Genomic DNA, 27,885 nt, shown 5'->3' with positions numbered 1-27,885 from the left:
GCATGCGAACACTGGGAACAGGCTCCAGCTGTTCCTCTGCCTCACTGCTGTCTAGCTCCCTCTCTGCCTCCAACGTAGAGCCCTCTGAGCTTTCCCCAGTCCCCAAGACTGGCCCACGTTCCTCCCCAACCTCCTCACTATCCGACTCTGCTGCCAGCTCTGCTGGCCGGCGGCAGACCACAACACTTTTGCACCCAGGTTCCCCATTGACTTTGCTTGTCAAAAGGTCGCAAAACAGGATCACATGACCCTGGGGTGCTGCAACTGTCGTAAGTACATGCCAGTTGCCAACTGTTTGAATTTTGATCACGTAACTCTGGGGATGTTGCAGTGGTCGCTAATGTGAAAAACAATCCTAAATTCCTTTTTTCAGTGCCTTTTTTAAAATTTTGAACAGCCACTAAATGAATGGTTATAAGTCAAGGACTATCTGTATGTTATCTAAAAGGATTTTTTTTTTTTTTTTTTTTGGTTTAGTCTCAGAGAACCTCTTACCGGGTAATACCTCCGCAATACAACATCTTAAGTACTCGGAGCTGCAAGCAACCTTTCGCCAGGTTTTTTAGTGCTCTGTCGGTAACATTTTTGCAACCTGAAATATCCAGATAATGCAGGAAACTGCAGCCCGAAGCGATTAACTGAATCCCTGCATCGTTGATCTGTCAATCAAGAGAAACGTTACTCAGAATTAAAAGCTGCTGGTAAATGATTGCAGTGTTTCAACAGTGAACATTGTGGAATAGGAAATTCTTGATTTAGAAGGTATTTAATCGACATGAATGCGTGTCTGTTTATCAAATTCAATCTCTGCCTTGAAATAGCAATAGCACTTAGACTTATATACCGCTTCACAGTGCTTTCCAGCCCTCTCTAAGCGGTTTACAGAATCAGCATATTGTCCCCCAAAAATCTGGGTCCTCATTTTACCGACCTCAGAAAAACGGAAGGCTGAGTCAACCTTGAGCCTGGTGACATTTAGAAGTTTTGTTCAGATTAGGGCAGTGATGACTAACCTTTTCCAGACCGTGTGCCCAAAGCACGCATGTGCATGTGTGAATACGCACGTGTGTGCCCAAACCCCCAAAATGCAATGCACCTGCGATCCCCGTGCATGCGCCCTGCCCCCCACACATGCACGCATGCCACCTGCATGCACCCTTCCCCCACACACATACGCAGCAGAGACCCAAAGATCAGCTGGCTGGCGGAAGGCGGACACGTGTGTATGGCGGAGCTGAACTGAGGCAATGGCTTGCATGCCCACAGAGAGTTGGCCATCACGGGATTAGGGTATCCCACCTTGGCAATTTTAAAGATCTGTGGACTTCAACTCCCAGGATTCCCGGTGGCTAGGTGTTTTATCCTTTGCTATCCCTGTTTTTAGAACGAAGGGGCGAACAACAAATGTCTTCCATTCTCATGATCTAGACTAGATCTAGCCACAAGTGCTGGCAAAATATATAGAACCAAGAATGGGGAAACTCGGCTCAGCAATGACATTGTCGCACAGGAATTGGCCTTTAACTCTCCACCTGAAATAAAGGGGAATTTACAGGAATCTCCATGTGCCAAAATTATTAGTAACGAAAATTTCTTAGCCGCTTTGGATGGGGCAGACTTGATAGAATTCTGGAAAAGTTTTTTATTATTCGTGACATACTCAAAACAAAGGGGAGGGGGATGGCATTAGGTACTGTGGTTTTCATACGTACCTTGGAACAGCCCACCAGAATAAGACATGTGAGTTTGCGACAGTTCAGTGACAAATATTTTAATGTAGAATTTGATATGTGCCGGCAGAAAGACACATCAACGTAGTCTAGTTTTTTTAAGTCAGTACACAACACCTGGAACATAAGTTACAAAGATGTATGATTTAGATGTGTTTGTATCAGTGGTGAAATCCTACCGGTTCGCACCGGTTCGAGCAAACCGGTCGTGATAAAATCTACTGGTTCAGCGAACAGGCAGTTAAAAAAAGCTACCAGTTGGTCCCAACGGGTATTTCCGACGATCAGCTGTGCCGCGTGATTTATATTCGCTAGAAAGCAGGAAATCCTGCTTTCTAGCAAATCTAAATAGCGCGGCACAGCTGTTTCCCCCCCCCCCTCACTGTTTTACTTACCTTCATACGGCTCCTTTTTTCCACACAAAGCACCCGTTTGGTATGCACTGTGTACATGTGTGGGCAGCGAACCGGTGGTGTCCGGCGGAGGATTTCACCACTGGTTTGTATGTATTAACTAGAGATCTTATCAGTTATGTTCATTAATGTATCCTTAAAATAACTAGCTTTCTCCTGATATACAAATATCAAATGTATGCCTTTTAGCAAATCTGTGGTAGTAAGATTATATGTGAGGATTATTTCATTTCTCATAAACGATGCTTTCACCCCCACAATTTGAGGTATTTCGTCGAAGAGCCAGCACTATCCGCAGACGTCTCCGTGGTCATGTGGCCAGCATGACTAAACGCCAAAGGCGCACGAAACGCTGTTCCCTTCCCACCAAAGGTGGTCCCTATTTTTTCTACTTGCATTTTTTACGTGCTTTCGAACTGCTAGGTTGGCAGAAGCTGGGACAAGTCACGGGAGCTCATCCCGTTACGCGGCACTCGGGATTCGAACCGCTGAACTGCCGACCTTTCGATCGACAAGCTCAGCATCTTAGCCACTGAACCATTGCGCCCCTATATAGAATAGTTATTACTTCTTAAATATACCAGTAATAATTAAGTAAGTTTGTATATCACAGTTTTGTGCATCAAAGGTATCTCTTTATAGTCAAAATGAGGACATACAAACTTACTGAAGAGTAAACTTTAAATATATACATAAATATCAAATGTACATATTAAGAGAAGACATTAAAACATGTGTAACCTGCGTGGATGTTAGATTCCAAAGTGAATCTGTTTCCGATTTCCCAAACTCCAAGGATAGAGTTGGGAGTAAAAAATATCCTCAAGTCAAATAATGAAGGAATATAAAGAAAATAAATTTAAGGGAATGGATTTACAAAAAACAGAATAACAAAGGCAGAAGGGACTTTGGAGGTTTCCTAGGCCAACCCCCAGCCTCAACAGGACACCCTATACCAGCAGTCACCAACTGGTGGTCCATGGACCACTAATGGTCCGCGAGAAAATTCTGGTGGTCCACAGAAAAATTATTTGCATTTTTTTATATTGCACTAAATTGGGATCCTCAAACTACGGCCTCTGGGCCAGATACGTGCAATGAACATTTCAGTGGTGGGTTCCTCCCAGTTCCGTCCGGTTCTGCCGAGCCGGTAGCGGTGACGATATGACATCACCGAACTGGTTCTGCCCCCACCCCCACCCCCTGCGCCCCCCCCCCGCGTTATTCTTACCTTTTATTTGGCCCCACCCCCAATCTATTCGCTGCCTCCTGAGTCCCAACTGATCGGCTAGAAGGAAAAAAAACTGTTTAAACTCTTGCCGCGGGGCTTCAAAGGGCCGCCCTACAGCTGATCAGTGTTAAAAGGCAGTGTGGTGGTAGACCAGTGCCTCCAAAAACAAATGAGTAGACCGGTGCCTCCAAAAACAAATGAGTAGACCGGTGCCTCCAAAAACAAATGGGTAGACCGGTACAGCTCTGCAAGCAGTTAAAAGCCTGGTAGACCAGTACCTCTGCTAAATCCTAAAGAATTGTCACATGGCCATCAAGCCACGCCCACAAAATAAGCCACACCCACAGAACCGGTAGTAAAAAAAATTAGAACCCACCCCTGGAACATTTGTATTGCTGCAGAGAGTCTCCCCCTTCAGGAGGTTTTTGTGCAGGTCAGAAGGGGGCAGAAATTCTGACTTGGGGTCTGCTTCAGCCTCCTGGTATGGGGCTTTGGGCGAAGGCTGGAGGGAAGCACCGCTGGTGGCAAAGAGAAGAGGGCCTTGTTCCAGTGAGACTGAATCATGGCTTGGAACTGGCTGACCAGCCCGCTGAGCCTCAAGGCACCGGTACCTGGCCTGCAGGTCTTCCCTCTGCTTGGAAAGCCTATGCTCCTAGTCCTCAGTGAGGTGCTTCTGCTGAGCCTCCTTCTCGGTCAGATCCAATTTGAACTGAGCTGTTTTGCCAACTCTTTCTCATGGTGGCTGCTTAGCTCCAACAACTGCTTCCTGTTGGGGCCCTAAGGAGCCCGAGCAGGCAGGTGAGGAGTGGCTGGGAGGGGGAAGGGCAAGTAGAGGCCGGCGAGGCACCCTTTGACGTGAGTGACATCGAGTTGGTCATGCCAACCCAGTCACATGACCACCTAGCCACACCCATCCAGCCAGTCATTAGGCAGATCATATTAATGGTCCGCGGGATTTAAAATTATGAATTTAGTGGTCCCTGAGGTCCGAAAGGTTGGTGACCCTTGCCCTATGCCCTTCTGAACAAATGGCTGTCTAATCTCTTCTTGAAAAGTTCCAATGACTTCTGTGATTGTTTTCATAGTGAAGAAATTTCTCCTTAGTTCTAGGTCGGTTCTCTCCTTGATTAATTTCCATCCATTGTTTCTTGTCCTGCCCTCAGGTGCTGTAGAGAATAGCTTGACTCCCTCTTCTCTGTGACAGCTCCTCAAATATTGAAAGACTTATGTCACACCTAGTCCTTCTTTTCATTAGGCTGGACATACCCAATTCTCAGCGTTGTTAAGAAGAAGCTGGACCTCCATCTCTTGAGAATGGTTTGATTGGTCTTCCTATGCAGGGCAGAGGGCTGGATTAAACAATCTATGCAGTCTCTTTTACCTCCACCATCCTAACAGTAGTAGATTCTATGACTTCATAGAGCATTTCCAATTTAAATTATTGAATTAAATTTCGACATTGAGACAGATAGAATGGTCTAATCTACCAGATCCCATCCTGGCTTTCTGAAGCAAGATAGGGATGAATCTGAGTGTTAGAAATTCTGTTTATATATAGCAGCACAGAGCAAACAAAGAGTACAGTCACCATGTGCTTTACTGCTCAACTGTATTAACTGTAACAGGAAACAGGAAACTCTACTTAGAAAAATGGAGTATAGATTATATACCATAGATCCAAACTTGTAAACACTGCCATCTACTGGTTGAATACTACTGTAGTTGTTGCATAGAAGTACTTTCCAACAATGAATTTCGACATTCAGTCCCACAGATAGCAAGCATAACGTTTATTTAAGAATGACAAGGAATGTTACAAAATGAAACCTCAAAATATTACTACGGCAAGTCCAACAGAGTCATAAATGTGACACCTGTATGTTGTTTTACCTTCATGCCTGTATCAGAAATCAGCTTACACTCCGACAGAATAATCTCCTTAATTTTCAAATGCCTGCTCAGGCTCTCCAAACCCTATAAACATTTGAAACCAATGTTAATGTACTAGCAATCTCATATAAAAAAATAATAATGATCGAGCTGATTGAATCGTAAAATACACCCCAACATTGTAAATTGGGAAAAGAAGGAAATTGGTGTTGGGAATTAGGGGGGGAAAAAAAACTGGCAGGAAGAGGTAGAGAATTAGATTGAAAAAAATGTAATATTCTCAAAAGGGAACAGGTTGGCTGTGACAGGAAACCCAGAATATACAACACTCTACAGATAGTCCTCAACGTACGACCAGTGGTGGGTTCCTCCCAGTTCCGCCCGGTTCTGCCAAGCCAGTATCATTACCGAACCGATTCTGCCCCCCCGCGTTATTCTTACCTTTTATTTGGCCCCACCCCCAATCTATTGCTGCCTCCTGAGTCCCAGCTGATGGCTAGAGGGAAAAAAACTGTTTAAACTCTTGCCGCGGGGCTTCAAAGGGCCGCCCTACAGCTGATCAGTGTTAAAAGCAAACAAATGAGTAGACTGGTGCCTGCAAAAATACATGAGTAGATCAGTGCCTCCAAGAACAAATGGGTAGACCGGTACAGCTCTGCAAGCAGTTAAAAGCCTGGTAGACCAGTACCTCTGCTAAATCCTAAAGAATTGTCACATGACCATCAAGCCACGCCCACAAAATAAGCCACGCCCACAGAACCGGTAGTAAAAAAATTTAGAACCCACCCCTGCGTACGACCATAAGTGATCCCAAAATTTCCATTTCTAAGCAAAAAAACAAAAACATTAAAATTACCCCTGTTAAGTGAGTTTAGCCCCGTTTTACAACCTTTCCCGCCATAGTTATTAACTGAACACTACCTTTGTTCAGTTAGTAGCATGGTCGTTGAGTGAATCTGGCTTCCCCATTGACTTTGCTTGTCAGGAGGTCGCAAAAGGGGATCCCATGACCCCAGGATACTAACTTGTCTCATAAGTACCTGCCAGTTACCAAGCATCCGAATTTTTCATCTCATGACCATGGGGATGCTGCAGTGGTCATAAGTTTGAAAAATGGTCGTAAGTCACTTTTTTTCAGCGCTGCCGTAATTTCGAATAGTCACTAAACAAATGGTTGTGAGTCAAGTCTGCCTACACACTGTATTCTTTTTTTCAAAGGCAACTAATATTATAATATTATAGTATATAATAATACATTGTAGTAGTACTATAATGAATAATATGATTTATTGTAATAGTACTGTAAGAAGTAATCACACACACACACACACACACACACACACACACACACACACACACACCATCCTAGAGAATGAAATATTTTGGAGAATATTAAAAGAGGCAGAATGTTATATTTCCCCAAAGGAGAAATGGAGAAACATGTTCTTAAAGGCAGAAAGCAGCCCCAGTCTTTCTTAACAGCCTCCAGCAGATGCCTGAAGTTTTTAGAGATGGTATATTTTGTGCCTATTAAGAAAGACTGGGCCAGCCTATTCACAAACAAAACACCTTCACCTCCAGTGATGGGAGGGGAGGGGAGGGGAAGGGAGGGGAAGGGAAGGGAAGGGAAGGGAAGGGAAGGGAAGAGAAGAGAAGAGAAGAGAAGAGAAGAGAAGAGAAGAGAAGAGAAGAGAAGAGAAGAGAAGAGAAGAGAAGAGAAGAGAAGAGAAGAGAAGATGGAAGGGAAGGGAAGAGGAGAAGAGAAGAAAGGGAAGGGAAGGGAAGGGAAGGGAAGAGAAGAGAAGAGAAGAGAAGAGAAGAGAAGAGAAGAGAAGAGAAGAGAAGAGAAGAGAAGAGAAGAGAAGAGAAGAGAAGAGAAGAGAAGAGAAGAGAAGATGGAATGGGAACAGAACGGAACAGAACAGAATAGAATTCTTTATTGGCCAAGTGTGATTGGACACACAGGAAACATTACAATGATCCACAAAACACACGCATCTCCAAGAAAGCATCCCTAGCAATACATTTTCAATCTTCTGGGTCCTCACCTGATCGGTGATGTTTGTTCGTGAAATATTGAGATAGGCTAACGAAGCCATCGCTGTCATAGCCTGGATCCCAGCATCCGTCACGAGTTGACAATTATGTAAATTCAAGTAAATTAGATTTGGGCACCTAAGGACAGGACAAGAAATGTTGGAATGCTTCTTACTTAATCCTCGACTTACAAACCCACTTGAGCCCAAAATTTCTGTTGCTACGTGAGACATTTGTTAGGTGAGCTTTGCCCCGTTTTGCGACCTCTCTTGCCACCGTTGTTAAGTGAACCATGGCAGTTGTTAAAGTGACATGAACCGTGGTACACGGCGACCCATCATAAATATGAGTCACTTGCCAAGCATCTGAATTTTGATCCCGTGACCATATGGGAGAGCTGCAACGGTCGTTAAGTGTGAAAAATGTCACTTTTTTCAGGGCTGTTGTAACTTCGAATGGTCACTAAATGGACTGTTATAAGTCGAGGACTAACGGTACAGCGCATTCCAAACTAAGAAAATGAAAGTGGAATTTTCAGGTAATAAAAAAGACTGTAAAGCACTCACACGGAAACACAAAAACACATACTTGCCACACTCACACCGGGGGTGAAATCCAGCAGGTTCTGACAAGTTCTGGAGAACCGTTGGCGAAAATTTTGAGTAGTTCGGAGAACCGGCAAATACCACCTCTGGCTGGCCCCTGAGTGGGGTGGGAATGGAGATTTTGCAGTATCCTTCTCCCAGGAGTGGGGAGGAAATGGGAATTTTGCAGTATCCTTCCCCCAGGAGTGGGGAGGAAATGGGGATTTTGCAGTATCCTTCCCCTGGAGTGGGGAGGGAATGGAGATTTTGCAATATCCTTCCCTCAGGGGTGGGGTAGGAATGGAGATTTTGCAATATCCTTCTCCCAGGAGTGGGGAGGGAATGGGGATTTTGCAGTATCCTTCCCCTGGAGTGGGGAGGGAATGGAGATTTTGCAGTATCTTTCCCCTGGAGTGGGGAGGGAATGGAGATTTTGCAGTATCTTTCCCCTGGAGTGGGGAGGAAATGGTGATTTTGCAGTATCCTTCCCCTGGAGTGGGGAGGGAAAGGAGATTTTGCAATATCCTTCTCCCAGGAGTGGGGAGGGAATGGTGATTTTGCAGTATCCTTCCCCTGGAGTGGGGAGGGAATGGAGATTTTGCAGTATCTTTCCCCTGGAGTGGGGAGGGAATGGAGATTTTGCAGTATCTTTCCCCTGGAGTGGGGAGGGAATGGAGATTTTGCAATATCCTTCTCCCAGGAGTGGGGAGGGAATGGTGATTTTGCAGTATCCTTCCCCTGGAGTGGGGAGGGAATGGGGATTTTGCAGTATCCTTCCCCTGCTACACCCACCAAGCCCACCAAGCCACATCCACAGAACCGGTAGTAAAAAAAATTGGATTTCACCACTGACTCACATACACACACACACACACACACACACAACCTTTTGGATTTTGCAGCCCCTATACACTCATCAGTATATTAGAAGACTTTCTAGAACTTTCCCTTCCTTGGAATGGAGATTTTTTTTTTTTTTTAAGGGTTTCATTCCTTCCGAATGCTGGCATTGCTAAACGATCTGTTTCGATGAATTAAATGTAACTCAGTTTAAAAATCCTGAGTGACATTCTGGCTTTGGGTCTGTGAGGCCTATGCTATTTTGCCACACTGAGGCACCTTTGTCTACTACCAGCGAAGCTTCGTCGGGTTTAATGTTTTCACAGCTAGAGAGGGAAATTTTGTTTAATCCTCACGATCGGCGGTAAGTGATGCCAGAGCTACATGAATGGCATTCATTCAGTCCGCTGCTTCCATCTTGGGACCGATTCAAAACTAAACATCTTATGGCTTTAACCTTTCCCCTCCCCCGCAACCAACCAATTTCGTAAATGATGCCTCACTATATTTTTTTTATGGGAGAGATGCTCTGTCTGGCTCCTCTGGTGAGACACCCCCCCCCCCCCGGCATTGCCCTTAGCATCTTCAGACCACACATCAGTGGTGGGTTGCCCCCGGTTCGGACCAGTTTCCAAGAACCGGTAGTAAAACCAGCAGGAGGCTCCGCCCACTGACCCGGACATCATCATAGGTGATCTGCGCATGCGCAGAAGAGCGCGCGTGGGAGGGATGCGATGATCTATCATCTATCTATCTATCTATCTATCTATCTATCTATCTATCTATCATCTATCTATCTATCTATCTATCTATCTATCATCTATCTATCATCTATCTATCTATCTATCTATCTATCTATCATCTATCTATCTATCATCTATCTGTCTATCTAACTATCTATCTATCTATCTATCATCTATCTATCTATCTATCTATCTATCTATCTATCTATCATCTATCTATCTATCTATCTATCTATCTATCATCTATCTGTCTATCTAACTATCTATCTATCTATCATCTATCTATCTATCATCTATCTATCTATCTATCTATCTATCTATCTATCTATCTATCTATCTATCTATCTATCGTGTTTCCCCCAAAAATAAGACCCTGTCTTATATTTTTTTGAAGCCCGAAATAAGTGCTTGGCCTTATTTTTGGGGAGGTCTTAATATTTTGGGGCGCGTGGAGCAAGATGGAGCTCCTCTTGTTGTCTTACCTGATTTCCAGCTCTGCATTTAAATATTTTTGGGGAGGGCTTATTTTTGGGGGAGGACTTATTTTAGCGCATGTGCTCAAAAGCTCGATTGGGCTTATTATCAGAGGAGGTCTTATTTTCAGGAAAACAGGGTATCTATCTATCTCTATCATCTATCATTCCATCCATCTATCTATCTATCTATCTATCTATCTATCTATCTATCTATCTATCTATCTATCTATCTATCTATCTATCTATTTATCTATCATTCCATCTATCTATCTATCTATCTATCTATCTATCTATCTATCTATCTATCTATCTACCTACCTACCTACCTACCTACCTATCTATCTTTCTATCATTCCATCTATCTATCTATCTATCTATCTATCTATCTATCTATCTATCTATCTATCTATCAATCAATCAATCATGGCTGCCCACTTCAAAGACTCTGGGTGGCATAACGTATCAAAAAATACAATTAAAACCAATCGAAACATAATGGTAAAACATAACAAAGTTGACAAAAAAGAATTAGATCTTCAGGGCCTTTTAAAATGCCAGAAAAATTAGTGTTTTATTCAACTCGGGGTGAGGTAATTCTATCCAGAGGACAGGGGTTTCAAGAATGAGGCTTGCTTACTTGGTGCCACAAGATGACTATATTTAATTGAGGGGAAGCAAAATGTACCTGGAGCTGAGATCTTAGTTCCCTGAAATGTACAGAATAATAGAACGGTCTTCAACATTCCATTCATTCATTCATTCATTCATTCATTCATTCATTCATTCATTCATTCATTCATTCATTCATTTCTACAGCCAGGCATCTCAGTCAAGGACTCTGGGTGGCTTACAATTAAAAAAAAATGTTTTTGTTAATAAGAAAGACATAACTTCTAATTATGTATGCTAATCTTTGTTTTGAGACAGAGCTAGTTAAAATTAGCATGTTTCAAAAACACTTTTTAAGAGGGAGTGCTAACAATCTGATGACTCCCAGGAATATAAATCCTTCCACCCTCCACCATTCAGGCAGAACAGAGGGAGCTTCTTGGATGAGAAGCGAAACTCCTTCAAAGAAAAACACAGAAAGTCCAGTTGCCTTATGAAAAAGCATCTTGACCTGGGTGACTGAGAATCTCCATAGACACTTCTTTAAAAATTCCTATGCTAAGTACCAGCAAATAAAAAAAAAAACTTTACAATGTGATACCTGTCAGATAGTTTCACGAGGGAAATGTCGGAGACGTAACAACTATTAGCCAAATTGAGTTCTTTTAATTTTGAAGCTGAATTACCATCGACAAAGGCTTTTATTCCCGAATCACTGATTCTGAAACATGAATAGAAAATACTTATTCTTATCTTAGTCATGTTTCTAAAATTACGTTTTAATAATTTTAGTATTTGAATGCATGTATTCAAATTATGTTTATACTTTGACCTGTTATCTTATATATGCTTGACAAAATAAATTTATGATTATGATTATGATTAAGGTGATAAATACTACTTTGAATATATAGCAATCAACGTCAATCTTCAGATATATAAATTTCTAAAAGAAATACTACCAGGCCAGTTTCTATTAATATTTCAAATAAGTTTGTCTACTTTATAAACTAAAACGTAAAACTGATTGAAACTTTCTCTGTATGTTACCAGTGTCAACTTGCAAAGCTTTCAAGTTGCCATGAGCAGGAGAGAGGGAGAACTGATAGAGCTGATTGATTTCCCTAACTGAAGTGCATTCCATACATTCTTCCTGACCGCAATCAGAAGGAGGGTGTTGGATTTCACAGCCAGCCAAAGTGGTTAATTGGAGAATGTGATTTATGACATGGCCGGAGAGGAGGGGAGAGACAGGGTTATAGGGGAACGTAAATCTACGTGGGATTAGTTCTAACTGCATCCGAATATTGCCGAAATGGTGCTCCTAATAAATGACTATATTTCTTTTGAAGTTCGGCTCATGGCTCATGAATTAATTAGGGCATCTTTCGGAAACTTCACAACCAGATTATTAACAGCTTGATTCATATTTATTGAAAAGACAACCTTCCTAATTGATATTCGCTCTTCTTCGCACTTTTTGCAAAGTCTCAACATCTTTTTTTTTTTTTTGTAATGCGGTGACCAAAACTGAATGCAGTATTCCAGGTGTGGCCTTACTAAGGTTTTATAAATCAATACTAATACTTTACGTGATTTTGATTCTACGTTTATGTGGTGTTGAGTTGCAGGCTAACTGGTTTGCATCAGAGGTGGGTTTCAGCAGGTTCTGACCAGTTCTGGAGAACCGGTAGCGGAATTTTTGAGTGGTTTGGAGAACCGGTAAATACCACCTCTGATTGCCCCCCCCCCCATCTATTCTCTGCCTCCTGAGTCCCAGCTGATCGGGAGGAAATGGGGATTTTGCAGTAACCTTCCCCTGGAGTGGGGAGGGAATGGAGATTTCGCAGTATCCTTCCCCTGCCACGCCCACCAAGCCATGTCACGCCCACCGAGCCACGCCCACAGAACCGGTAGTAAAAAAAATTGAATCCCACCACATGTGTTGGCTTTAGAGTATCCTGGGGTTATTTTTTTATTATTATTATTTCTGAAACAGATGTAATGCAATGACCTCAATACTTAGGAATGGATAAAAAAATCAATTCCGTTCAAACAAATGATTCCGTCATGTAACTATAACAATACCTTGTGCAGCCGGATAGATTGAGGATAATGATATTTTCCAGTGGTACAATCAACTTGAGAGATATATCTGTTATTTTCTGGCAATTGGCCACGGAAATTTGATTCATTTGAGGCCAGAATTTGCTCATGACTTTGAAACTCAGATCCGTAACCCGGTTACTCCCTGTTGACACAATGCATCATCAGGTCACTCTAACCCAGCATGGAAAACCTACTACAACAACCCCCCGACTCTCTCTATCTCCTATCATCCATCCATCCATCCATCCATCCATCCATCCATCCATCCATCCATCCATCTATCTCCTATCATCCATCCATCCATCTCTCTCTCTCTCTCACACTCACCTATCACCTATCTATCATCTATCTATCTATCTATCTATCTATCTATCTATCTATCTATCTATCTATCTATCTATCTGTTGTGGCTCCGTTGCCTGAGTCTGGGCTATCGACAGATGCAGACTCTGAGAGTGAGGGAGAGGAATTGGCAAAGCCTCCCTCTCCAGGACCCTCCTCTCTGGCAATGCCTCCGGAAGACACCAAAGGCCAAGAGATAGGCCCAGAGCCAAGCACGTCCCCTTAGCCACAGGTGGACAGCGAAGAAGTAGATAAGTGCTGGCTGGATCCTCGGCAGCGGTGCAGGGAGAAGCGTGCGCAGCAGAGGGGAAGGCGTGCCAGAGATTAGCTGAGTCACTGGACCACACCCCGCAGGGTATAAATGCGGGTGTGGTGGCAGGTTCAGTTTGTGACGAGCAAAAACTAGAAATAATCCATGATCTCTGCGTTACTGGACTTCTGCCTGCCTTGTCGGACTGCATTTAGACTAATCCTTGTATTGCTGAAACTTTGCCTGCTTGATCAGAATGCTTGCAGTCTAATCTTTGTTTTGTGTGAGTAAAGTCTGAATTGGCAGCTAGCCACTGGGTTGCTGCAAGCTTTATCTTCAAAGATTTTGTCATGTGGCTTTTTAACTCCAGGCCGTCCGTGAGGGTGCGTGTGTGGGATGGGGACAGAACACTATCTTTTTCTTCAACCAGGTATTTTCCTACGTAAACCAAGTTTCTCAAATTGCAGCCATATCTCAGTGAAATCACATCCACTATCCTAGGCTTTTTCAGACAGCAAGCAAGCATTCTGCTGTCTATTGGGAGACTATATTATAATAGATCTATATTAGTCTCCCAATAGGCAGCAAAATGCTTGCTTGCTGTCTGAAAAAGCCTAGGATAGTGGATGCGATTTCACTGAACTACGGCTGCAAGTTGAGAAACTTGGTTTACGTAGGAAAATACCTGCCCTTGACTTTGCTTGTCAGAAGGTTGCAAAAGGGGATCACGTGACACACACACACACACACACACCCGGGACACTGCAACCGTCATAAATATGAGTCCAACTTCAAACGGTCCCTAAATGAACTGTTGTAAGTCGAGAACTACTTATAGTAACAACTCGAATGTCATCTAAAGCAGGGTGTCAAACTCGATTTCATTGAGGGCCGCATCAGAGTTGGGTTTGACTTCAGGGGGCTGGGGTGGGCGTGGCTGGGGTGGGTGTGGCCGGGGTAGGCATAGGCAGCTCACCGTCACTCATGTCGGGGGCAATTGTGGTGGCCAAGTGCTAAGGCAGGACTTCCCTGAGACTCTCCCTCACTCTCATTATAATCTCCTTCCTTCCTTCCTTCCTTCCTTCCTTCCTTCCTTCCTTCCTTCCTTCCTTCCTTCCTTCCCTCCCTCCCTCTTCATTCTCCTTTCTTCTTCCTTCCCCTCTTTCCTTATTTTTCTTTCCTTGCTCTCTTCCCATCATTCCTTCTTTTTCTTTTTTCTTTCCCTTTCTCCTTTCCTGTCCCTTCTTGCATGCTCATTTCCATGGGCCAGATCTAAGTTTAACATCCCTGATCTAAAGTGAAAGGAAATAGGAATGTTCGTTAAAAATGGCATGTTTTTATTACATTTTTATTACTACATTACTGTTTTATTACTACTAGAATTACTACGTTTTTCACTAACCTTGAATCTTCATTTTAACAAGCTGACAGACGTTTAATGCTTGGACTCCAATATCGGACAGGTGTGGAGATTCATTGAATTCAACCGATTCAATCCTTTGGCACTTTGACACCAAAGCCTTGAAAAGAGGAGAAAGCCATTCAATAAACACACGACATCCTTTCTTAAAATGCCTTTGATCTATATATATATAAATGGTTGTGTGTGTCTGTATGTTCCAGCATAACTCTGGAACGACTCGAGCAATTTCAACCAAACTTGGTACACAGATGACCCTGGAGACAAATACTGTGGGGGTAAGACACCCCTAACACCCCTCGGGGTGTGTTCTGTTAAGATACAGCCTGTTGTGCCTTAAAATGGCTTCTACTGGACTGCCTTAAAATGACTTCTACTTTATAGCACAGTGGAGTTGCCATGGTAACGGCTTCACAGTACTCCACAAGGTGGCTCCCTCTGGTAAGGGGGAAAATCCAACATTAGAAATTACGTTTGGTCCGGACATTTTCAACAAGGCTGTGATTATTTTTGAGGACAAACGGCCTGCCTGCACCACTATGAGGCAGACACGACATACTTCACGCAGATTACATACGAGAAAAGAACTACAAAGTCGAACAGCTTAGTGCATATATCGTGGACAAGAAGCCACTTCTAAATCAAGATCAGAAAAAAGCATACCAAATGATCATGGATCACCTAGCAAAACAACAAGGTGATATCATTTTACTTGACGGTTCTGGGGGCAGAGGAATAAACATTTTTAACTAATTTAATTCTCGCCGAAATCAGGGCTCAGGGATAAATAAATACCCAGGCAATGCCGGGTTATCAGCTAGTAATAAATAAACAAACAAACTTTATTTTCTATGCTATTTCATACAAATTAATATTCCCATCTCCACTTCTCAGGGTAATCACCGACTGGAATAATCATGTTTTATCTTAGGGGTGTCCAACGTTGGCAACTTTAAGACTTACGAACTTCAAATCCCAGAATTCCCTCAGCCAACATAGGTGAATTCTAGGTCAGGTAGTCCTCGATTTACAACAGTTTGTTTATAATAACTGTTCAAAGTTACAACCATACAAGGGGCTGCCACAAAGAAAAGGGAGTCAAGCAGGGGTGAAATCCAGTAGGTTCTGACAGCTTCTGGAGAACCGGTAGCGGAAATTTTGAGTAGTTCGGAGAACCGGCAAATACCACCTCTGGCTGGCCCCAGAGTGGGATGGGAATGGAGATTTTGCAATATCCTTCCCCTGCCACGCCCACCAAGCCACACCCACAGAACCGGTAGTAAAAAAAATTGGATTTCAGTCAAGCTATTCTCCAAAGCACCTGAGAGTAGGACAAGAAGCAATGGGTGGAAACTAATCAAGGAGAGAAGCAACCCAGAACTAAGGAGAAATTTCCTGACAGTTAGAACAATGAATCAGTGGAACAACTTGCCTCCAGAAGTTGTGAATGCTCCAACACTGGAAGTTTTTAAGAAGATGTTGGATAACCATTTGTCTGAAGTGGTGTAGGGTTTCCTGCCTAAGCAGGGGGTTGGACTAGAAGACCTCCAAGGTCCCTTCCAACTCTGTTATTCTATTCTATTCTATTCTATTCTATTCTATTCTATTCTATTCTATTCTATTCTATTCCATTCCATTCCATTCCATTCCATTCCATTCTACAGAAAAGAGGTTTAAAAAGGCAAATATATTGTTCCTAAAGATTCCAGTTATGTCCTTGGGGATGTTTGGCAGCATCCTTCAAAAATTCCTCTAAGCACGCCTTGGAGCTACGGAGCTAATGGTTTAAATAAAGCTGAGATACACAAGGGATTTTTGAATGCAGAGAAATCACTCACAGGAAATGACAGGGGCTGGACCAAAGCCTTCACCATTTAAACCTGAAAAACAGGCTGGTCTGAACCAAAGGTCTGTTTAATATCCAGTATTCTTTTTCTACAGGGGTCAAGAAAAGCTCAAGAACCATTGCTTTCTATTCCTGGCATCTGTCAACCATAGGTATCGAGAAATATGACTTCTGCTTATCACTGGTCCATCTGCTATTAATTTGCCCCTGCTCCTTTCTAAAATCTTTTTTATTTTTAAATATAGTGAGTAGACTAGGATACGTAAAATTCTATATAGACATTTATCTACAAATACCTACAGACCCCTCACATCCTGGACATAAATTGTTTCAACTCCTACCCTCAAAACAAGGCTACAGAGCAGGGGTGGGTTCTAAATTTTTTTACTACCGGTTCTATGGGCGTGGCTTATTTTGTGGGTGTGGTTTGATGGTCATGTGACAATTCTTTAGGATTTAGCAGAGGTACTGGTCTACCAGGCTTTTAACTGCTTGCAGAGCTGTACCGGTCTACCCATTTGTTTTTGGAGGCACTGATCTACTCATGTATTTTTGCAGGCACCGGTCTACCCATTTGTTTTTGGAGGCACCGGTCTACCCATTTGTTTTTGGAGGCACCGGTCTACCCATTTGTTTTTGGAGGCACCGGTCTACTCATTTGTTTTTGGAGGCACCGGTCTACCCATTTGTTTTTGGAGGCACCCGTCTACCCATTTGTTTTTGGAGGCACCGGTCTACTCATTTGTTTTTGGAGGCACCGGTCTACTCATTTGTTTTTGGAGGCACCGGTCTACTCATTTGTTTTTGGAGGCACCGGTCTACCCATTTGTTTTTGGAGGCACCGGTCTACTCATTTGTTTTTGGAGGCACCGGTCTACCCATTTGTTTTTGGAGGCACCGGTCTACTCATTTGTTTTTGGAGGCATCGGTCTACCCATTTGTTTTTGGAGGCACCCGTCTACCCATTTGTTTTTGGAGGCACCGGTCTACTCATTTGTTTTTGGAGGCACCGGTCTACTCATTTGTTTTTGGAGGCACCGGTCTACCCATTTGTTTTTGGAGGCACCCGTCTACCCATTTGTTTTTGGAGGCACCGATCTACTCATTTGTTTTTGGAGGCACCGGTCTACTCATTTGTTTTTGGAGGCACCGGTCTACTCATTTGTTTTTGGAGGCACCGGTCTACCCATTTGTTTTTGGAGGCACCCGTCTACCCATTTGTTTTTGGAGGCACCGGTCTACTCATTTGTTTTTGGAGGCACCGGTCTACTCATTTGTTTTTGGAGGCACCGGTCTACTCATTTGTTTTTGGAGGCACCGGTCTACTCATTTGTTTTTGGAGGCACCGGTCTACTCATTTGTTTTTGGAGGCACCGATCTACCCAGTCTACCACCACACTGCCTTTTAACACTGATCAGCTGTAGGGCGGCCCTTTGAAGCCCCGCAGCAAGAGTTTAAACAGTTTTTTTCCTTCTAGCCAATCAGCTGGGACTCGGGAGGCAGCAAATAGATTGGGGGCAGGGCCAAATAAAAGGTAAAAATAATGAAGGGGGGGAGGGCCCAGCTCCTGAACGAAGAGAACCGGTTCGGTGATGTCATATCATCACCGCTACCGGCTCGGCCGAACCGGGCCGAACCGGGAGGAACCCACCACTGCTACAGAGAACTGCACACCAAAACAACTAGACATAAGAACAGTTTTTTCCCCAAACACCATCACTCTGCTAAACAAATAATTCCCACAACACTGTCAAATAATTTACTAAGACTGTATTACTATTATTCTTTTTTTTTTTTTTTGAAGTAGTACCATAACATTGGAATGTATATCAATGGAAAGGTAATTTAATCATGAATGTAATGCAATCACTTTTATGAAGGATTTGCTATTAGAATAGCAAGTATAGTTTAAAGAAGAAAAGTGAAACACGTAGAAAAAACGAGATATCCAAAAATGATCCCCATGTCAGTTAATACTTAGTTGGGTAACCTTTAGCGTGAATTACAGCCTTACAACGTCTTCCCATGGAATGAACCAAGTCTTTTAGTTCCGCAGCTGTTACAATGTGAAACCAAGATTGAATGATGGCTTCGATTAACTGGGTTTTATTGCTGGGTCGCTTCTGACTAACAAGTTTCTTTAGTCGGCCTCCATAGATTTTCAATTGGGTTAAGATCTGGGCTATTCCCAGGCCATTCCAGCAGTGGATTAGGATTATCTTGAAACTCCAAAAAAAAAAAAAAAAATGGTGTTATTAGCCATCCAACCTCAAAAATACACTTTTCCCAACAGGTTTCCACAATTTTGGCCACCACTGTATGTGCCAATATGTTATTTCCAATAAAAGTAATCTTTGAGGAACTCGAGTGCCTTGGAGTCTTGCTTGCAATGGGATTATTTCTTGGAACCCTGACATTCAGGCTAAAACCCAAATTTAAGATTGTTTAAAAGACCGAGGTCCTTTCTTACTTGAATGCATCTGTCGGTAAGGGTAGGCATTTCATTAATTGTCAGGTACTTGATCCTGCTGCAGCTGTTACCAATGTTCCTGAAGCCTTCCACTGTTATCTGATTTTTTAAGAAAGAAAGAAATTAATTGTAAGCAATTTGCTGCAATGTATTAAGCCAGAATCTAGAAACAAATTATTGGTCGTCCATTCTATTTTCCTATACAATTTCTGTTTGCCTTTTATTTTATTAATTAATTTATTTTTATTTTATTAAATTTCTATACTGCCCTTCTCCCGAAGGACTCAGGGCGGTGAACAGCCACAAGATAAAACACATAAATACAAAAATTTAAAATAAATTAAAAACGAATTAAATAATTTGGCTGAATTTAAAATACCCCATAATTTAAAAACTGGTTTTTAAATTATGGTTGCTACAGGTAGTCTTCGACTTACGAACCACAACTGACCCCAAAATTTCTGTGGCTAAGTGAGACAGTTATTAAGTGAGTTTGGTCCCATTTTACGAACCTTTCTTGCCACAGTTGCTAAGTGAATCTCTGCAGATGTTAAGTTAGTAACCCGGTCGTTAAATGAATCTGGCTTCCCCCATTGACTTTGCTTGTCAGACGGTCGCAAAAGGTGAACACGTGACCCCGGGACACTGCAACTGGCATAAATATGAGGCAGTTGCCAAGCGTCCGAATTTTGATCACATGACCATGGGAATGCTGCAATGGTCATAAGAGTGAACAAAAGTCATAAGTCACCTTATCGAACGGTCATTAAACGAACTGTTGTAAGTCAAGGACTACCTATATTAGATTTTACTACTGTAATCAAGATTCTTAATAAAAATTACATATATATATCCCCTTCGCACCAAATGTTGTCCTAATACCCTGTTTCCCCCAAAATAAGACATCCCCTGATAATAAGCCCAATCGGGCTTTTGAGCGCATGGCAATAAGGCCAAGCACTTATTTCAGGGTTCAAAAAAATATAAGACAGGGTCTTATTTTCGGGGAAACATGGTATGTATAATAACTTTTTTACATGGCAAATCTGTTCACTTCTTTCAGGCTTTCTGTGCCAGTAAAATCCAGCACCCTCCACAGGCCTCTAGACAAAAGTGAAGTTAAAACAGAGAAAAAAATATGCATTTATTTATGTCACCTCTTCCACATCAGTGGGGTCCACGTGCATTTTTAAAGATTGACCTCCCACCGAAAGGAGACCAATTCTGTAGCCCGTGAGGTTTGAGTTATTCTTTTCCTAATGTCAAGGGAATGGCGAACAGCTTAATACAAGTACTTAATTAGACTTAAAATGTCAGCGTGAATTATATTGCATGAACCACATTTAATGCTTCTAACGTACACAACAGGACCACAATGTTTTGAAAAAGCCTAACGCCCGGATAAAAATAGGCGAAAGACGTTTATCAACTCTGCTCTTTCTTCCAGAGAAATATTGGGTTTCGGAGGCCGTTGGAAGAGTAGAGAGTGAAATCTGTTTGAGCAAACAGATGCGCAAAATAATCTCTATATATGTTAAGTCCCTCTGGAGTTTTCTTGCCAGATCAGAAGTGCAGAAAAAGGCAGAGTTGCTGACTTGACACTATTGGATGTCTCTGGCCATTTCTTCACGGCAGACAATGATTTATAATGGCTTAGAAAATGGCTCAGCCCTTGCTATGACAAGAATAAATCTTCCCTGATTTATTTCTTGAAGGATGCTTGGATGAAACACTATGATGGATGCTAAATCGCTAGGGAGAAAATGCTTCACATCCGCTGGAATCAGTCAGGGGTCAGCAACCAGCGGCTCTGGAGCCGCATCTGGCTCTTTCATCCCTCTGCTGCGGCTCCCTGTCGCTCAAAATATGTGTCACAACCGCCAATGTGCGACTCCCGCCGGCACGTGATTTATTGAGCTTTTCGCCCCCTAGGGCCGGAAACGGCTAGCACATATGTGTGAGGGGAACCTTTATCTTTACTTTTACCTTTACCGACATTTCTAAAATTCTCTTTTCTGTACCGAATGTACAGAAGATTCATGAGGGGGGGGAAAAAAAACAGTGTTGACCCCAACAACACTGACAAAAGTGAAGGGGCTCTGGATACTTTGAATATACAGTACATCTGCGTATTTCCAGCCTCTGCATAGCTGGAATTTCCAACTGTAACCCAGGGAAGTCGTGCATCAAAAAAAAAAATAGCATGCCTGTTTCAAATCCACTGCACAGAATAATCCATGCTTTCATTATGCAATAAGGGGCTTGTTTATAATGAAGACACCCACTGGAGAGAGGCCAAAACCCTATAGTGCGATCCCTCCGGAAAAATTAAAGCAGCTGTGGTAATGTAATTCAAAACCTCTCAAGTTTTGAGAGTGGGGGTGTGTGGGTGGGTGGGGGTGACTTGTACTCCATTAGTATACCATGAGTGTCGGGTAACGCCAGTCCTCCGAAGGATGATTTTTGCCTACTACACAGTATGAAAAGGAAAAGCGAAATGCAGACCTGGAGGCAGCCCGAAATATCCAGATACAGGAGCTTGTGACATCCTCTTCCATTGCCGAGGTACTGTAGCCCTTTGTCTGTGAATTTTCGGCAGTACGCGAGGCTTAAAAACTGTAGATTGGGGAAACACCTTTATCGGAAGGAAGGAAGGAAAGAAAGAAAGGAAGGAAGGAAAAAAAGCTTTCACGCTATTCTGATTTCTGATGCAATCTGATACTCTTAACTGGAAGGCTTTCTAATAACTGGAATGGATGCTAAGACTTTAATCGGCTTTTTTCCCACCTTCAAAATACTTCTGTTTTCTTTATGCTTAAACTGCTTTTTTTTAAAAAAAAAACAACAACAACGCTGCACACATTGTTCTGCTCCCATTGCTGTTCCAGAAACAGTAGAGTTTTTGAGCCGACAATATATGCCTGAATTTGCTGGAAAGGGTCAATGTAATGAAATGGGGACGGCAAAGTTACTTTTGAGTTTGGCTGCAAATCAAAACGCAGGAATCCCAAATTAGAAACGCATGAATCATCCGGCGATTTCAAGCGATAGAGCTGTAACGTTAAAACTTGACAAATGGCACTGCACAATGCACTGCAGTACAAAACCCAGACCTAACTCAAAAGAATAAATAAAGCGTTGCAGAAGTTAAAGCAGCGTTCCAGCTGCGCTTTTCTGTAGCTGCGCGAAGCCTCGAAACGGGGACTCTAACAACGGGGACTCTAACAAAAGTACGGGGACTCGAAACGGGGACTCGAACAAAAGTAAATCATAACAACAGCAGTGCTCTCATGTAAGGTTAAATTACATTGAAATTATTTAAGACTAAATTAAATGCGATGATGTTTTATATACAGTGATCTAGGAGTAAGTCCTGCTCCTCCTGATGAGATTTATTGCTGAATAAATGTACTGTATATAACCCTTGTGGTAAGTGACATCTATGGAAAAGAATGATTGAGGTCAAATGGGAAACGATGTAGATAATATTGGACAATATACAAGGGAAACATTGAATTCCTGGACACTAAACTGCTTGTATTTATTTTTACGCTCCAGATATAGGCACTGTCATGCTGAAAACTATTGATTTTATGCAATTATGATGTAGCTGCGGGGGGAAAAAATTGCAAACCCACAATAACCAGAAATGAAAGCTTGCAGTTTAAGGAAATCACCATCTATTATTATGAGTAAAGACATTGTGTTCTTTAAATGGATGTAGTTCATGACAACATTTTAAGGCAATTTCGCCCAGTCAGCAAAAGCTAAATCAAAACAAATCAAAAGCCATAAGAGACTGGGCAACCATTTGTCTCAAATAGTACTACAGGGACTCCTGCTCGAGCAGGAGGTTGGACTAGAAGACCTGCAAGATCCCTTCCAAACTCTGTGATTTTATGTTCTAAAAATCAGGGGAATTAAAAATCATCCAAAATGAAGAAAGCGGTGACAGCGAACCGGTAGTGGAAATTGTGGGAGCTATTTAGCTCTCATCAGCTAGCCATACCCTTACTCGGATTCGAACTTGGGCTGCCTGCATGTTAGGCAGTTGTATTAACCTCTGAGCCACAAGTTCTCCTCCTTTCATTCATTCATTCATTCATTCATTCATTCATTCATACATACATACATACATACATAAATCTCCAAGTAAGGGTATGGCTAGCTGATGAGAGCTAAATAGCTTGAAATAGATCTATACTAGTCTCCCTTTATTTCTTTATTGGCGAAATATAAATTTGGTACAAAATGGTTTGCTGTGAATGCGACTGCTTGAGGGCTCCTGGATTGGAGCTGAACGACGAAAGGGATGCAGTATGCTCCCTCCCACATCACATGCTGGGGTAGACCAGGTGTCTCGATAGAAAAACACTTAATATATATATTAAGCCCATACATATATGTATGTATGTATGTATGTATGTATGTATGTATGTATGTAATGTACCATGTTTCCCCGAAAATAAGGCCCTGTCTTATATTTTTTTGAACCCCGAAATAAGCACTTGGCCTTATTTTCGGGGAGGCCTTATTATTTTAGGGCGCGTGGAACAAGACGGGGCTCCTCTTGCCGTCTTACCTGATTTCCAGCTCTGTTTCCCTAACCCTAACCAGAGGAAATGGCGGGGACCGGCTGTGCATGCACTTAAATATTTTTGGGGAGGGCTTATTTGTGGGTGGGGCTTATTTTAGCGCATGCGCTCAAAAGCCCAATTGGGCTTCTTATCAGGGGAGGTCGTATGTTAGGGGAAACAGGGTATATGCCTTATAGAGATTTAATTATATATAAATCTATATAATTAAATACAAATCAAATGTGAATAGTCGTGCATATTTACGATGTGTCCGCAGTTCATCGGTCTCAATTTGGCTGCAGTTCTAAAAATATTTATCTAAAAGGAAGTTCAGTTGAAATCTGGGCTCTGGATAAACACGGTTAAGAAGACGCTTGCAAGTTCTCAAGGCGAAGGCAAAATTCAATAAAGGAGCAAACTAAATATTTGTCCCTACAGTACTTTTTTCTTAGTGACAGATATTATCAACGTCCTCCGGTTTAAGGAATCTGTTGATGTAACTCCACAGATGTCCTATCAGTCAGGAGTTCCCCATTTCATTCCTGTCAAGCAACAATTCAGCCAGAGTTCAGGGTTTTTGTTTTTTTTTATTTGCTTACACACGATAAACAAAATCTTGCCAGTCTAAACCTTTACTGCGTTTGGCCTACAGAGAGACACTATGGTCTAATGCAGGGGTGTCAAACTCGATTTCATTGACGGCTGCATCACGGTTGTGTTTAACCTCGGGGGGGCCAAGGGACTGGCCTGGGTGGGTGTGGCCAGCTTGACATCACTCATGTTGGGGGCACCTGTGGCGGCCTGAGTGCTCTGCCAGTGAAAACGGGCTCCCGAGCTCTGTTTTCGGCTGTGCCCACCAGGAATGGGTTCTAAATTTTTTACTACCGGTTCTGTGGGCGTGGCTTATTTTGTGGGCGTGGTTTGATGGTCATGTGACAATTCTTTAGGATTTAGCAGAGGTACTGGTCTACCAGGCTTTTAACTGCTTGCAGAGCTGTACCGGTCTATCCATTTGTTTTTGGAGGCACCGATCTACCCATTTGTTTTTGGAGGCACCGGTCTACTCATTTGTTTTTGGAGGCACCGGTCTACTCATTTGTTTTTGGAGGCACCGGTCTACTCATTTGTTTTTGGAGGCACCGGTCTACCTATTTGTTTTTGGAGGCACCGGTCTACCCATTTGTTTTTGGAGGCACCGATCTACCCATTTGTTTTTGGAGGCACCGGTCTACCCATTTGTTTTTCGAGTGCACTGGTCTACCACCACACTGCCTTTTAACACTGATCAGCTGTAGGGCGGCCCTTTAAAGCCCCCCGGCAAGAGTTTAAACAGTTTTTTTTTCCTTTTAGCTGATCAGCTGGGACTTGGGAAGCAGCGAATAGATTGGGGGCGGGGCCAAATAAAAGGTAAGAATAACAGGGGGGCGGGCGGGAGGGCCCAGTTCCCGAACTAAGAGAACTGGTTTGGTGACATCATATCGTCACCGCTACCGGCTCGGCGGAACCAGGAGGAACCTACCACTGGTGCCGACCTCCTGCAGCCCTCTGCCAGGGAAAACAGAGCTCGGGATGGCCACACGCAGCTCCGTTCTTGCTGGCAGAGCACTGCAGGCCAGTCCTTCACTGTTTCCGGGGCGGCCTCGCAGGCCAGATCTAAGCACCTGTGGGCTGGATCTGGCCCACGGACCTTGAGTTTGACACCCCTGGTCTAATGGTTAGGGTACCGGGCTAGAAAGTGGGAGACGTTGAGTTCGAGTCCCGCCTTAACTATGAAATCTAACTGGGTGATCTCTCCCTCTCTCTCTCTCAACCCAATTCACCTTGCGTTGTTGTTGTTGTTGTTGAGGGAAAATAAGCAAAGAGAGGCGTATTAGCTACGTTCACTGCCTTGAGTTATTTGTAAAATTAATAAAGGCTTAATAAATAACACAAATAAATATATAAAATAAATAAAATGGCTGGATGGAGTCACTGAAGCAGTCGGCGTGAGCTTAAATGGACTCCAGAGGATGGTAGAGGACAGGAAAGCCTGGAGGAACGTTGTCCATGGGGTCGCGATGGGTTGGACACGACTTCGCAACTAACAACAACAAATAAATAACAGATTTCCCCGAAAATAAGACCCAACTGGAAAATAAGTCCTATCGTGATTTTTCAGGATGCTCGTAATATAAGCCCTACCCCCAAAATAAATCCCAGTTAAGATTGTCAGCCAGATGGATGCATTTAGTACTGTATTTCCCCAAAAATAAGACCTAACCAGAAAATAAGCCCTAATGCATCTTTTGGAGCAAAAATTAATATAAGATCCGGTCGTATTTTCGGGGAAACACGGAATATAGGTAGTCTTTGACTTGTGTCCACAATTGAGCCCAACTTTTCTGTTGCTAAGTGAAACATTTCACTAAGTGCCCCATTTTATGACCTTTCTCGCCGCAGTTTTAAGTGAACCCCTGCAGTTGTTAAGTTAATAACACGGTTGTTAAGTGAATCTGGCTTCTCCATTGCTTGTCAGAAGGATGCAAATGGGGATCATGTGACCCCTGCAATTGCATTTGTCTTTTATTAATTATTTTTCTTCGTATTTCTTGCCAAAGACAATTTACCACTGTAAATTATAAACGTTGTTTCTGATTATTAAGGCAATGGCTACAGCTTCTCCGCTTTGGGATTAACCTTAATTGGGCATGCTTTGTATATTGTTGCAGAAAATTAATATATCGACTTGTAATCTTTCAGTGACATCTCTGTTTTCTAAGCAAGAGTCTTAAGTGGAACTGAGTCATACTAGGCACTCGAAGGCAGGAGTTGAATTTATGTTATAAGGTAGGAAAGAGCCTTGGTAGTACAGTGGTCTAAGGCACCCTGTTATTAAGCTGGTTATTAAGACCAGCTGCCTGCAATTACTGCAGGTTCGAATCTCGCCAAGGCTCATGGTTGACTCAGCCTTCCATCCTTTCTAAGGTAGGTAAATTGAGGACCCAGTTGTGGGGGCAATAAGCTGACTTTGTATAAATATACAAAAGGATGAAGGCTATTGCTGAGCACATTGTAAGCCACCCTGAGTCTCAGGAGAAGGGCGGCATATAAATCAAATTAAAAAAAAAAAGATGGAGCACCTAACAGAATAACAGACTTGGAAGGGACCTTGGAGGTCTTCTAGTCCACCCCACTGCTCAGGGAGGAGATCCTATGCCCGTGATGGCACATGTAGCCATATCAGTGGCCACGCCAGCTGAGCTCTGGCACACATGCGCACACCGACCAGCTGATTTTCGGGCTTTCTGGGCCTACCAGAAGTAAGGAAACAGGCTGTTTCCTGCCTCCGGAGGGCCTGGGGGGGGTGGGGAAGGCCCGTTTTTCTTTCTCACCTGGCTCCAGATCCTCTCTGTGCACTTCTAGAGAGGCTCTGGAGGCTGGGGATAGCGAAAAACATCACTTCCTGTCCCACCAGGAATTGGGAAATGGGCCGTTTCAGGCCTTCGGAGGGCCTCCGAGCGTGTGGGGAAGGCTGTTTTCGCCCTTCCCAGATGCACAGAGAGGATCTGGAGCCAGAGGAGAAAGAAAAACAGGCCTTCTGGGCCATCACGTGCCAGGAGTGGGGGGGAGGGGGGTTGTGCACACATGCGCAGGGCAGGCGCATAGAATTATGGGCGTGCGCGTGAACCTCCCCCGCCCCCCCTTCCTGGCATGCGATGGCAAAAAGGTTAGTCATCACTGTCCTATGCCATTTCAGACATATACCCTGTTTCCCCCAAAATAAGACATCCCCTGATAATAAGCCGCTTTTTATAATGCCCTCGTACAGTGGTGGGATTCAAGTAATTTAACAACCGTTTCTCTTCCCTAATGATTTCTTCCAACAACCAGTTTGCCAAACTGCTCAAAAAGTTAACAACTAGTTCTCCCGAAGTGGTGCGAACCGGCTGAGTCCCACCACTGCCGTCGTAGCTTCGAACAGTCACTAAGCGGATGTCTGTAAGCCGAGGAGTACCTGTACATATTTCCAGATCTTTTATTGTCATCGGAGGGAATGTCACTAGCATGTGCTCTGCTTCCTCGCGCATGGCCTGCCAATTATGACAGTGGGGGTGTCACGGGGGTCAGTGGGTTGAGTTTGCTTTTTCTCAGATGTGAATTGCATCCTAAAGGTAAAGGTAAAGGTTCCCCTTGCACATATGTGCTAGTCGTTCCCAACTCTAGGGGGCGGTGCTCATCTCCGTTTCAAAGCCGAAGAGCCAGCGCTGTCTGAAGACGTCTCCGTGGTCATGTGGCCGGCATGACTCAACGCCAAAGGCGCACGGAAAGCTGTTATCT

The 27,885-nt window shown here is 43.2% G+C and overlaps 1 protein-coding gene across 1 annotated transcript in view; it reads right to left on the bottom strand.

Moving 5' to 3' along the window:
* The window catches only part of FBXL13 (F-box and leucine rich repeat protein 13), an 87,648-nt gene that overhangs the window by 1,503 nt on the left and 58,260 nt on the right, over window positions 1–27,885 (bottom strand). Inside the window, exons 12-20 of the mRNA XM_070947377.1 lie at window positions 21,497–21,626; window positions 18,992–19,090; window positions 14,657–14,774; window positions 12,642–12,804; window positions 11,155–11,274; window positions 7,313–7,439; window positions 5,265–5,348; window positions 1,713–1,847; window positions 496–659 (exon numbers count right to left, since the gene is read on the bottom strand). Coding sequence (XP_070803478.1) covers window positions 496–659; window positions 1,713–1,847; window positions 5,265–5,348; window positions 7,313–7,439; window positions 11,155–11,274; window positions 12,642–12,804; window positions 14,657–14,774; window positions 18,992–19,090; window positions 21,497–21,626 — 1,140 coding nt within the window. The remainder of the gene's footprint in view (window positions 1–495; window positions 660–1,712; window positions 1,848–5,264; window positions 5,349–7,312; window positions 7,440–11,154; window positions 11,275–12,641; window positions 12,805–14,656; window positions 14,775–18,991; window positions 19,091–21,496; window positions 21,627–27,885) is intronic.

This window comes from Pituophis catenifer, unplaced genomic scaffold (assembly GCF_029215685.1).
Source record: "Pituophis catenifer annectens isolate HBS135680 unplaced genomic scaffold, rPitCat1.0.hap2 SCAF_7, whole genome shotgun sequence".
NCBI lineage: Eukaryota > Metazoa > Chordata > Lepidosauria > Squamata > Colubridae > Pituophis > Pituophis catenifer.
Note: the sequence above shows the minus strand (reverse complement) of the source record. Positions and strands in the feature narration are given on the sequence as shown.